Genomic DNA, 13,081 nt, shown 5'->3' with positions numbered 1-13,081 from the left:
AAATTATCTCTGAAATAACTTAACAAAATTAGATTTTAACTCGTGACTTATAGCCTGTTTGGCCAAGCTTATTTTCCCCCCAAAAGTACTTATTTTTTCAATAAGTGCTTATTTGAAAAAAAGTGAGGTGTTTGGCCAAGCTTTTGGGAGAAAATAAGTGCTTTTGGGAAATAGCAGAAGCAATTTTTTAGAAGCTAAAAAAAACTGCTTTTGTCCAAAAGCACTTTTTTTAAAAGTACTTTTGAGAAAAATACAAATAGAAACACTTTTTAAAAGCTTGGTCAAACACTAAATGTTGTTCAAAAGTATTTTTTTAATTAATTGGCTAAACACAAACTGCTTTTCGCCAAAAGTGCTTTTTTAAAAAGTACTTTTAAAATAAGCTGATTTTAGAAGCCTGGCCAAACAGGCTATTAGTTTTCCAAATGCATAATTGGTTATAGTTCATAACTCTCGTAAAGATCACTCTATTACCTCTAAAGTAACTGCACAAAAATTATATATAAGGTCAGACCTTAATTTTTGCGAATTCTTATGCTCCCCGTGTTTCAATTTATTTGTTTTACTTTCCTTTCATTTTTTATTTTTTATGTTCAAATCAGATATTTAAGACTGTAAGATTAAAGGGTATTTAAATATATTCAACACATCTTTAGTTTAGGGCTATAAGATACAAAAATCTTTTTTACTTTTTCAAACTCCGTGCCAAGTCAATACAAACAAATTAAAATGAAAGGAATATTATTTATAGTACATAATTTGGTAATCAAAACGAAAAATAAATAACTTACTATAATCAATTAAGGTGTGTTCGATATGGAGAAAAATATTTTCATCGAAGTTAATTAATTTTTTTACTTATTTTCTCATATTTGATTGATTAGTAGAAAATATTTTATGAAAAATACCCCCACCAACCCCACCCACCCACACCATCCACCCACCACGCTCCCCACACAAAATTTAACCACATAAAATTCTCATTTTTATAATTTTTTTATAAAAATAAACAAAAATATGTAAAACAAAAAATTCGGTTTTGGCGGGGGGGGGGGGGGGGGGGGGGGGGAGGGGGTTGGGGGTGAGGGTGCTTGGCGGTGTTAAAAGCCAAAAAAAATGTAACATTTTCTAGGGGGGGGGGGGGGGGGGGGCGGGTCGGGGGAGAAGGGTTGTGCAAAAACCAAAACGGAAAAGGCCAAAATTACTCTTGAACTTTGGAAAATAGTTCATTCATACCCTTCGTTATACTTTAGGGCCAATTATATCCTTACTGTTATACTATGAGGTCAATTATACCCTTATGTCTAACAGCTGCCACATGACATCATTCCAGCCCTTCAAAATTATTTCCCCTCAAATAAGTTTTTACCTACTAAAATAACCCAACCCGACCCGATTTTTTTTTCCAGCCAAGGGGTAATGGCTTGGGTCCGTAGTAGTTTGGTTAAAAAAAAAAAATCCGGTCGGATTGGGTTATTTTAGTGGGTAAAAATTTATTTGAGGGGAAAATAATTTTAAAGGGCTGGGATGATGCCCCGTGACAGCTGTTAGACATAAGGGTATAATTGACCCTAAAGTATACCGAAAGGTATGAATAAATTATTTTCCAAAGTTCTAAGGTAATTTTGGCCCTTTTCCGAAACTAAAAATATGAAAGTGTCCGAAATATCCCTCGGTCGGCCTGTGTATATAAGTTAAATCCAAAATAACAAAAAATAAGAAAAGTTACACTAGAGCACCTCGAGAAAACGACTAGAGGTATACAAAATATACCGTCATGTCCTTGACGGAAGCCACCACCGCCACCCTTTCCTCCACCCCAAACCGGCGTTCATACCGTTGCTATAACTGCAACGACGCCTTCCACATCACCACGACCACCAACACAACCGCCGTTAGCTCCTCATCCTCCTCATTCCGTTGTCCACGTTGCTTCCACCGCCACCTCCTTCCAAATTACACCATTGCCACTCCCATTACAACCCCTCCTTCACCTCAATCTGAACCTTCTATTAATCCCAATTTTACGCCTTCCGCCACTAATTCTTTTGTTTTTTATGAATCTGAATCCGATACCGAGTGGACTGATTCTGATGATATTGAGTTTGAGTTTAACTCAACTGAATTTTCTTCTCCGACGCTGAAATCGTTTATTGATTTATTACCGACTGTGAAGATTAAGGAACCGTTGAAGAGCTGTTCGATTTGTTTGGAGGAATTGGAGGTTAATAAGGAAGTGAGTGAATTGCCTTGTAACCATTTTTTTCATAAACACTGTATTGTTCCTTGGCTTAAGAAGAATAATACTTGTCCACTTTGTCGGTATGAGTTGCCGAGAGAAGAGGTGGACGAATTCGAAAAGGATTCGGAAGAATTTTTGGCTTCAGCTGGATTGATTAGTGAATTAAGTGAATTTGATTATGAAGAATTTCTGGTTAATGGTGTCGTTTTTGTATCAACAACAACACCACCGGCTTTCGTGCCTTCTTCAAGTGAAGTTGGTGAGGATGATGATGAGGTTAACGAAAGTGTTCCGGAGGAAATGCGCGATGAAGATGGTGATATGTTGATGGTTGATGCATGAAGTTTAAAGGAGAAGCATATATAGACATGTAAATATTTATCTATATATAGATATGTATAGGATACATGTTATGTTACTCTTTAGTTGATGTTCATATTATATCTTAAGTTCATATGTGGAGTTCTTGATGCATTCAATAGAGTTGTCTCCATGTGACTTATAGGTCACGGGGTTAGAGCCGTGGAAGCAGCCACTAATGCTTGCATTAGTTTAGGCTATCTACATTTACACCCCTTGGGGTGCAGCCCTTCCTCGGACCCTGCTAACGCGGGACGCTTTGTGCAAGCTGCCCTTTTTTCCAATAGAGATCCCAGAGAATTCCTTCGGGATCCCAGAGAAGCATATATAGACATGTAAATATTTATCTTGTTTTGGTTATGGTTTTATCTATAATGAGATCAGTATCTTTGGAGAAGTTAATGCCTTTTTGATTTTGCCAAAAAAGATTTTAACTTTATGCTGAAGTATAGGGTACATGTTATGTTACTGTTTAGTTGATGTTCATATGTGTCCCAGCAGGGACAAAAGACTAGGTGATTTCTTCCATCTGTCCTAACACTGGTGGACAGAGTTACCTGGTACCTGTTGCTGGCGGGAGGTGGCAGGTATCCCGTGGAAGGTCCGCGCAAGCTGTCACGGACACCACAGTTATAATTAAAAAAAGTTCATGTGTGGAATTTTTGGGCATTCAATAGAGATCCCGAGAATATACCTCCAGGGTGTTGGGACTGACATTAGTTGTGGACAATGAAACTCTTCTGGTGGCAGTTAACTAGAGCATTGTTATGTACATACACTCACATATTTGTTGTGAACAATGAAACTCTTCTGGTGGCAGTTAACTAGAGCATTGTTATGCACATACACTCACATATAGTGAAATAAAGGTGTTGGTTTGTTAATAACTCTCAGGTCTATAGGATATTGAATCCTTTTATGGCAATAGAATCTAGTGTAAATTCCTATTCTGGATATTTTGATTTGGTGATTTACGAAACTTGTCGTGAAGCTAACTTAAGGGGAGAGACTTTTGGATTTGGTGATTTACGTAACTTGTCGTGAAGCTAACTTTAAGGGGAGAGACTTTTGGGAAACATAGACCTTTTATATGCTAACACGGAAAAGAAAATGATAGGTACACTTGCTAAAGGATTTCAGACTTTGGAAAAAAGGCTACTAGCGACAAAAACTGAATGCAGCATCTTTTTTGGGTATGATTTTATCTTTAATGGGATCAGTATCTTTTGAGAAGTCAATGTCTTTTTATTTTTCCAAAAAAGATTTGAACTTTATGCCGAAGTATATGTTACTCTTTAGTTGATGTTCATATTACTATATATGTGGTGTTTTTTATGCATTTAATAGAGTTAACTAGAGCATTCTTATGTACATATGGCCATGTATATCTTTCTCTTTTTTGGGTATGATTTTATCTATAAGGGATCAGTATATTTTCGAGAAGTTAATGTCTTTTGATTTTGTCGAAAAATGATTTGAACTTTATGCTGTAAGTATAGGATACATGTTATGTTACTCTTTAGTTAATGTTTATATTATTAAATCCTTAAGTTCATATGTGCAGTTTTTGAGCCATTCAATAGAGTTAACTAGAGCATTATTATGTACATACACTCACATATAGTGAAATAAAGGTTTTGGGTCGTTAATAATTCTCAGGTTTATAGGATATTGAAGCCTTTTATGGTAATGGAATCTAGTGTCAAGTTCTATCTGGAAATCTTGATTTGGTGATTTATGACACTTGTCGTGAAGCTAACTTTAAGAGGACAGAGTTTGGCAAAAGTAGACCCTTTTCATATGTAAACACGGGAAAAAAAATGATAGGTACACTTGCTAAAGGATTTCAGACTTCGGAACAGATGCTGCTAGCGACAAAAACTGAGTGCGGCATAGAATTAGTCATTATTGTGGATGTGCTGTTGAAGACCTATGTGGAAATTTTGATTTGGTGATTCACGGAACTTGTCGTGAAGCTAACTTTAAGAGGAGAGATTTAGGCAAAAATAAACCTTTTATATGTAAAGATGGGGAAAATAATTGATAGGTACACTTGCTAAAGGATTTCAGACTTCGGAAAAAAGACTACTAGCGACAAAAACTGAATGCAGCATAGCGAAAGAGTCATTATTGTGGGATGTGCCATTTAAGGCCTGATCTGTTAAAATTTCAAAGGATTTCTTGTCGTTTCCTTGGGAGAAAATTTATCTTTAAATGAAGAGACGGATTCTGAAATTTACGAAATCACACGTTGGATGGATGAGAAATTAGTATGCCGTAATGCCCAAAAATGATTTCTATCTAACACCACTTGTTTGCAGTACCTATCTAACTAGTCGAAGAAAGTGATAACTCTTAGGGAAAGCTTTGAAGAATGGCATTCTGCTGAACAGATACAGAGGTCAAAAGGCCCAAGTGAACTATTGTGTCTGCTTGGTGGCTGGTATATCAGTGCTAGTACTAGGAAATAAGGTGAGTTGATTGTTGCTATTTTCCTTGTGAGCGGTGGGAGGTGTTCGGCTTTTATTTTCACTGTTGAGAGCAACACGTGCATTAATTATGTGTTCATACAAGTCTGTTAGAGATAGAAGTGATCCTCTGCTCTGTTTCAACATTAACATGTTAAGCAATGCAGTGTCGTGAAGGAGTTTCTTCCAACTTTCCATATAACTTCTATATCGTTTTATTTCACGATATTAATTCATTGAAGAATTATGCTCTTTTTTAAAAAAAATGTAGGATACCTCTTTTCCTTTTTTTTTTTCAATGATAAACAAGAAATGAGTGATAATTCTCACCGCACATGTTTGAGTCTCGTGTTTGACATGATTCAATTGGTTTGAAAATCTATGTAAAAGTCGGTGAAGCCTTTTTGTATGGCATGTACATGACGTCTTCTTGGTAATGTCATCAATTCTTGGGTTTTAAGCATTCAATACAACTGTATTCATTTAATCTTCCATGTTAAAGATAATCTAGTTTTGACGTCACCGGCATTGGTACATGATGATTCTGCGTATTTATGGATTAAATGAAAATTCTGGACGGTATGGTATAAGAGTCAGAGATGCTCTAAGATAAATCTTTAGTCTTTCTTTTTGTAAATTACAAATTTCTTTTTGTAAATTACAACTGTTTACAGAACATGAGTTTTTGGGGTAGTAGGAATTTTGTGATGAGACCTGTTTACCCAAGCATTTTCTCTCTTCCCTGAGGTAGAGCAGGGTCTAGTCTGGAGTACCTATCCGTTTCCTTACCAGTATTATTACTATTATGCTAGCATTATCCCTTTCTTCAATTGTATTACTACTGTTATTCATAGCTTTTGTTTCTTGGATTTCTTTCAAACCGGTTCTAAAAACGATTTTCTGAGTCGAGGGTCTATCAGAAACAGCCTCGCCAGCCACAAAGGTAAGGGTAAGGTCTGCGTACACCCCACCCTCCCCATCTTGTGGGGACTATACTGGGTGTGTTACTTGTTTGTTTTATCTGTTTAGCCAAGCTTTCAAAATCTGCTTATTTTGGAAAGTGTTTTTTGTCAAAAGCACTTCTCGAAAAAGTACTTTTGGAGCGTACCAGTTTTTTTTAGCTAATCAATTTGAAAAGTACTTTTGCCAATATTAGAGTAACAAGTTGGGCTTTACCAAGGTTCCAAAAGTGCTTGGGAGAAAAGTTGCTCTTTTTCAGCTTCTATCACTATAAATATGCTAAAAAGTTGCTTCATGTTCTAGCTTCGGGATTCAGTTTTACTTCATGTACCATTGCACCTATCATTTCAAGTATCTGCTTTTAGAGTTGCTTAAGCACAAGTCTGGCTTCCATAAATTGTAGTACTTTTTATTTACATAAGAGCCAAGGCACATGCTTTTGTATTTTTCTCTTGGGACATTTTGCTCAGATACCGCATCTAGCTTGTTTTCTGATTCAATTGTTTCAGCTTTGTATATACAGCTACTAGACTGGTGGCAGGTTTTCACCGAGTGGGGCAGGGAAGTCAAGTATCAGGCTAGCAAATTACCCTTAGTATTTGTCAGCAAAAAAGTTAACCTTTAGTATTTGTGTCCTCGCTTATAAGCAGTGGGATCTTAGTCGGTCTTTTCTGCACCTGCTGTCCGTCAGTTTAACTGTACTCATCTTCTGGGTGAGTAATTTTGATCCAACTCCAGGCTGGTTTCATTGCTTTGTTATTTCCGTACAGGTAAAAGTAAAACACACACTCTCCACATGAACTTAGATGCAAGACTGTGGTAACTTATGAAGCTATGCTCTGATTAGCTATACATGGAATCCATATCCAGGGTTTACTTTTCTGCCTTGTGATTACTCTTCTGAGTTCTGGTTTTGCTGTGTTGCTTGTGATTCATTAGGCTTGCCATTGTAGATCTGTTAGTTGTTAGCTCATACCTTATATTGGGGTTCTACTAGCTATCACTTGAAGTTAAACTGTTTTTCGTAGTAGTCAGGGTGAAAAGTCCATAATTATAGCTCTTTTACTTTGAAAGAGAGGAGGATGTTACTCTGGCATATCTGCTTAAGTGCCGGCATGTTGTATAGTGATTGTAATTGCAAAAATTATTTGCTCTCAAGTCATACTGTCTTTGAACAGCTGGGTCTAGGACACAACCATCGTTTGAAACGTCCGCTACCAAGTCAATGGGTTGGAAGCCATTTAAAAATGTAAAGCCCTTCGCGAGTGAACAAATGCATGCTCTGGTTGTAGCTCTGCTGAATGAACGACTGATTTTGGAACCAAACGGGGTAACTTTAGAGGTGGCCATAATATTAGATAATGAAGAACCAATGGTTCTATTGGTGACCCGTTCAAAGGAGCTGGCTGCTTTGACTTTGAGTAGCCGACGAGTGCGGCCGTTCTCTGTCCTCTTTATTTGTTGGTTTGAACATGCGGTGTAGTAGTTGTAATCGAAGGGTTTCTACTTTGTCGAGTCATATATAGTTTAGTTCTGCTACAGCTAGATAATTCTAGCTCTAAACTTTCTTACAGGATCCTACATGTTAAGGTCTATAGGGGCTTGGGGTGGCCTGCAGGGGGTGGGGGGCGCTCCATTATCACTCATCTCAGGCTAGTTCCACAGTACCAGGCAACTATGCAAGGGTTGCTTCCAGCTCATTTCAAGTCTTGCTACTAGTCATTGTTACTCTCTATCGATAGTATGTAAAACACGGTGACTGGTAATTGTCTACATTGGTGTGGGACGGTTGTAGGATTTACTGTAGTCTGGTTAAACGAATTTAACTTACGAGGCATAAAATTTGATGAACATGTACAAAATGATTATGTTCAAGTAAATCACAATACTGAATGTTCTGATGCTTTTGTACGTTCGAAGTTAGGAAAAGTGTTCTTATTTTATGGAGTGATTTGAAGGAAAATCATAACAAGATTTTGAAAAGGGGAATAGCCCTTGATTTGAACACATGTTTAAAGTACAACTTGAGAATTTAATATGGTAAATCTAAATGTACTACAACAATAACATACCTAGTGAAATCTCACAGTATGAGGTCTGGGGAGGGTAAAGTGTATGTAGACCTTACTCCCATCTGGGAAGATAGAGAGGCTGTTTCTGAAAGACCCTCGGCTCAAGAGAAAACATGACGAGAAAAGGTTAGATGAGCACAAACAGTTCAAAGCAATACGAAAATGAAACTAACGAAAGCGAAAAAGTCATGATAAAGCAGTCTGAGAAAAAAAGAAGCAATAGCTACCATATATAAATACGATAATGGAGGTACAAGAAACAACATATAGTTGCAAGAATCAAAGAACAATAAAATGAAGATGGTACATCTAAAAGTAATGCCTGTAAATTAGATTATGGCAAATGAGTGTTAAATCATTCATTCTTGAATAGAACTGTTCGCAAAAGGGGACGAGACAAATCTGTATCAGCAGTGGGTCTTAAATTCGAGCGTATGTCATGTAGGCATGCACTCTGTTGCATTTATTTGAGGTTCTATTCTAAAGTGATTAGTCCACTCCAGTCCCAAATGAGAACAAATGGCTTATTTTAGATAGAAGAAATGGAGAAAGAGGAGGCAAGAAACCAATGAAAAGAAGAAGAGAATTGGATAAATAACCAAGAAGATACCGATATACTGCATTTGCAAAATTCCATCAAAAGGATAGTAGTAGACCGTGTGGAAAGAAGACATCAAGGAAATTCGGTGATTCGGCGAACCTCTCTAATTTGCTTATAACCAGAGCTGGTTATCGGTCTGTTAGGTTTTGAAGGTTACATTTCGACTTACCGGTTATCGGTTTAGCAGATATGCTAATTTGTTACAGAACCGTTAAGATACCGGATATCGGGTAATTGGTTATTAGTGGTTAACAGTTCGGTTATCGGTTTAACAGTTACTAAGAAATTTTTTTTCAAACCAAGCACCAAAAGTTACCAACAAGTATATATACTTCTTACTGAATAAACATTTTCCGAGCTACATTGACTGACAAATTTGTTTGTGCAATTAGCGAAAATAGGTAGTACTACATTCAGTAAAATGTGAACATTGAAAGAATACTACAGTTTGAATATTGAGAACAGGGAGCAGGGAAGCATCGTTTGATTCGTTTTAAACTGTAATTTAATAATTATTATCGTAATATCGGTTAACCCTAAAAAATCTTAAACCGCTACAAAATCGATAATGAGGTAATAAAAAAAATCCTAAATCGGTACACAACCGTTAGATTAATAACCCAATACCAATAAATCAATAACTATTTTTTTAGTTCGGATTATCAATTTTACCCGAAATATGCACACCCCTACTTATTACTTTTTCAATTCTCGAGTCTCGATTATGATTTCTAATTAACTAGAAAATTAGTGCTAAACCAATTGAGCCGTATCAATCCATGTATATTACTGCCAATAAATTATTTAAAGCCATTGTGAAATTAGGTTATTAAAGCAAACTCAAAATCTGATTTCGAAAGTTACTCATTCTCTTCTGCAATTTGAATTTTTTTGAGATTAAACATGTCTATTATGAATACATTTTAAAAATGAAAACTCGCGAGCAAAGTTATAGCAGTGTACTTGAATTGTTTTGTTTCTAAAATATGATGCTGTTTATATTGATTTATTCATTTTTTTTCACTTTGTTAACTGTTTTTTGCGCGGAGTGCCCTTCTTTTGGGCTGGTCTTTATATTTTTCCCATCATTTATGCCTTCTTTAATTTTTGCCCCTGCCGCCTGTTTAATAAAAGTTTTTTGACGAAATTACTCTTACCCCATTAAAACGCTTTCTATTTCGTCATTTGCCATTTTCTTTTCTTTTTTTGCTTCTTCGTTCCTCCTCTGTTTTGTGTCTGTCTTATCTGTTCTAAAATTTAGGTACGAATTTGGATCTTTTGCTCGTTTCAATATTCGTTTTTATGTTAAATTGATATCTTTGTCTTCGTCGTTTTTTATATTTAATTGATCCTTTTTTTATTTTAAATTATAGTGTTTTGTTAAAAGTGTCTGTATGATTTTTTGAACTTTAGTTTCGTTCCCCATGTATATATTTTGGTTTTTTGAATGTCGTAATATATTTTAGTTGATTTTGATATGCGTTTTGGTTTTCTCTTTGTTGAATCTTTGAAGTTTTGCCTGTGAACAGCTGTTTTATGTTGTTGATGTTGTTTTTGTTTAATAATCTGGTTTTTGTGAAGAATGTGTTTGTGCGAGGCGGCATATGCCTGTTTCGGCAGAATTTTTGTTTTTTGAAACTGAATTATGCCTATTCCGGCATAATTTCGTGATTTAAGTTAGTTTGCATGTGTTTTGATTTTTTGGTGTTTTTTTTTTTGTTAATAATGTTGGTTTTTATGAAATTTTATATGTTTTTCTGATTATAAACTTTAGTTTAAGATTTTTGGTGTTTTTTTGTTTAGTAACCTGTGTTTTCATGAAGACTGTGTTTGTCTGAGGCAACATATGCCGGGTCCGGCAGAGTTCTTGGTTTTTGAAACTGAAGTTATGCCGGTTCCGGCATAACTTCATGAATTAAGTTAATTTATGTGTGTCTTGGTTTTTTGGTGATGTCTTGTTAATAATTTTGGTTTTTATGCAATCTTATGTGTTTTTGGTGTTGTTTTGTTAATAATGTTGGATTTTTATGCAATCTCATGTGTTTTGGTTCTTTCTTCTATTATGCAGGTGTTTGTGTACCAGTCTAGGGGCTGATTTTTTTATTATAGTATATGTTAATTATTTTCATTCTCATTTTTGGTTTATTCTTATGTAAATTCTTGGTTTCTGTTGACATTAATTTTTCTTTTATAGGAGGAACATCCCTTGGTTAAGTTTGAACACTGGGTTGAAGGAGGTGACATGTGGAGTGGTGATTTTTATTTTCGGAGTTTGATTTTGTCCTTTTTGAGTGTCTCTCAATTGGACTTGTTGAAAAAGGGTGTGTTTGGACAGTTTATGGATTTGGTTGATGTCCACCTGAGTGATAGTATTTTCCATTGCTTGATCTTATCGCAACTTTCATTTAGTAATGATAGTGCGTTAAAGTTTAAGATATTTGATCGCGTGTGTGTATTTGATTCCGAGTCTTTACGTCTTATTACTGGTTTGGATTCTTGTGTTGGCGATTTTAGTGTTGTGTCTAGCAGACCAAATAGATTGTTGAGACTTTATTTTCCAAATCAGGATAGAATAAGGTTGTGTGATCTCAAGAGTTTCTTACAGATCAAGTCAAGTAATCGTACTGGTGGTTTTTGGGAAAGATCTAGTGATCCTGTTAGACTTGCTGAGGTCTATATAATGGAGAGGGTTTTGTTGGGTCGTAACAAGAAATGTGTTGTTAAAGGTCATCTAATGAAGATAATTGATGATGACAGTCTTCGAGTGTCTTATCCTTGGGGTTCTCTTAGTTTTAATTAGTTGGTACGGTCGATTCGTAGTTGTGTGAAGACTTTCAAGAGCATGTCATCTACACGTTATATGATTAGTGGTTTCCCTTACGCTTTAAATGTGTGGCTGTTGGAGGTTTTCCCTATCTTTCGAGGGTTTTCATGTTTTCATAGTCTGAAGTCTCCTCATATGTTGTCTTGGGGTCCTTCAAAGCAAGTTGATTATAAAGTTATTACTGATAATTTCCATGCTGAAAAAGTATGTGTTTCCCTTTTGTTGATGCTTCTTTTTCTTGGTTCTTTTTCCCTCTTGTTATTTTTTGTGTTTTTGTCTAATTGATGTGCTTATATTGTGTTATAGAGATTCAAGAAATTTATTGTCCATGCTGCTGTTGTTGGTACGGAACAGGAGATGCTGGATTATCCAGTTGCACTTAAATTTCCTGATGATTCATGCCCTTTTTCTTCTCGTGCGATTTTGCCATCTCAAGTTACTTCTCAGATAGTTGATGTAAGTTGTACTTTGCCTTTTGTGTTTTTGGTTGTTTAACTGAATTCTGAGTTAGAGGCCTTGTGGTAGAGTATTTTAGTAGGAGGCATTTTTGTAGTCTTTTCTGTTTTAGTTATGGAAATTAAAGTTTATGCCCCTTGAGGCATACTTTTTGATTTTGCAAACGTAGAATCTGCCCCTTCTGGCATACATTTCTCCTTTCATATTTCAGTTCTGCCCCTACTGGCATACTGTTCTCATTTTGAGACTAATTTTAGTAGGCAACACATTTTGCAGTCTTTTCTGTTTTGGTTTTGGAAATGAAAGTTTGTGCCCCTTGAGGCATATTTTTTGGTTTTGCAAACTTAAAATCTGCCCCTTCCGGCATACATTTCTCCTTTCATATTTGAATTCTGCCCCTACCGGCAAACTGTTTTCATTTTCAGACTTCAGTTCTGCCGGGTCCGGCATACTTGTTCAACATTAATTTAATGACATCAAAAGTAATGTGTTGTTTTATTGATCTGTTATACAGGGTGTTTTGTCTAGTGTGAAGAAGCAACTTGATGATGAACGATCTACAATTGTCAATCAAGTAAAGGTATGACTTTTTATTTTTTTATTTTTGAGTTTGTTAATATGATATGTATACTTTGCATGCTGCATTCGTTGTTTTTGTTTATTCTCATTTTCTTTTCTTCTTTGTTTAATTTTCTTTTTCGTTGTTTTGTAGTCTTTGGATAGCCATTTCGAAGAGTTGGATAAAATTTTTGTTAGTGCGATTAATGCTGTGGATAGCTTAGTTCGTGTACATGATGAAACAAAGTCATGTGTAGCAGCTTCTGAAAGTGCTAAAAGAACTTGTTTAGAAAGTAGACTTGACAGTTTGGAAAGTAAATTTGATTATGTGATGCATTGTGTTGAAAGTTTAGTTCGACTGCATAGCGAAAACAAATCTTGTAAAGCTTGTGCATCTGGTAAAAGATAACCTGATTTGGGTTATTCAGTGAATGATGAGGTGAAGTTAGATGAACATCTTGGAAAAGATTTGCAGGAATGTATGGAGAATATGCTTTGTAAAGCAAGGTCTACAAAAAATGAGATGTCTCCCATGCTCGA

The 13,081-nt window shown here is 35.8% G+C and overlaps 1 protein-coding gene across 1 annotated transcript; it reads left to right on the top strand.

Moving 5' to 3' along the window:
* Positions 1–1,657: 1,657 nt before the first annotated feature.
* LOC132620328 (E3 ubiquitin-protein ligase RDUF2-like) lies at positions 1,658–2,982 on the top strand. Its single transcript, XM_060334997.1, has one exon. It carries the CDS (start codon positions 1,778–1,780, stop codon positions 2,582–2,584), a length of 807 nt encoding a protein of 268 aa, XP_060190980.1. The 5' UTR covers positions 1,658–1,777; the 3' UTR covers positions 2,585–2,982.
* Positions 2,983–13,081: the final 10,099 nt, after the last annotated feature.

The sequence above is a fragment of the Lycium barbarum genome, chromosome 2 (genome assembly GCF_019175385.1).
Source record: "Lycium barbarum isolate Lr01 chromosome 2, ASM1917538v2, whole genome shotgun sequence".
Classification (NCBI taxonomy): domain Eukaryota; kingdom Viridiplantae; phylum Streptophyta; class Magnoliopsida; order Solanales; family Solanaceae; genus Lycium; species Lycium barbarum.
The sequence above is the reverse complement of the archived record's forward strand: the minus strand, read 5'-3'. Positions and strand labels throughout refer to the sequence as shown.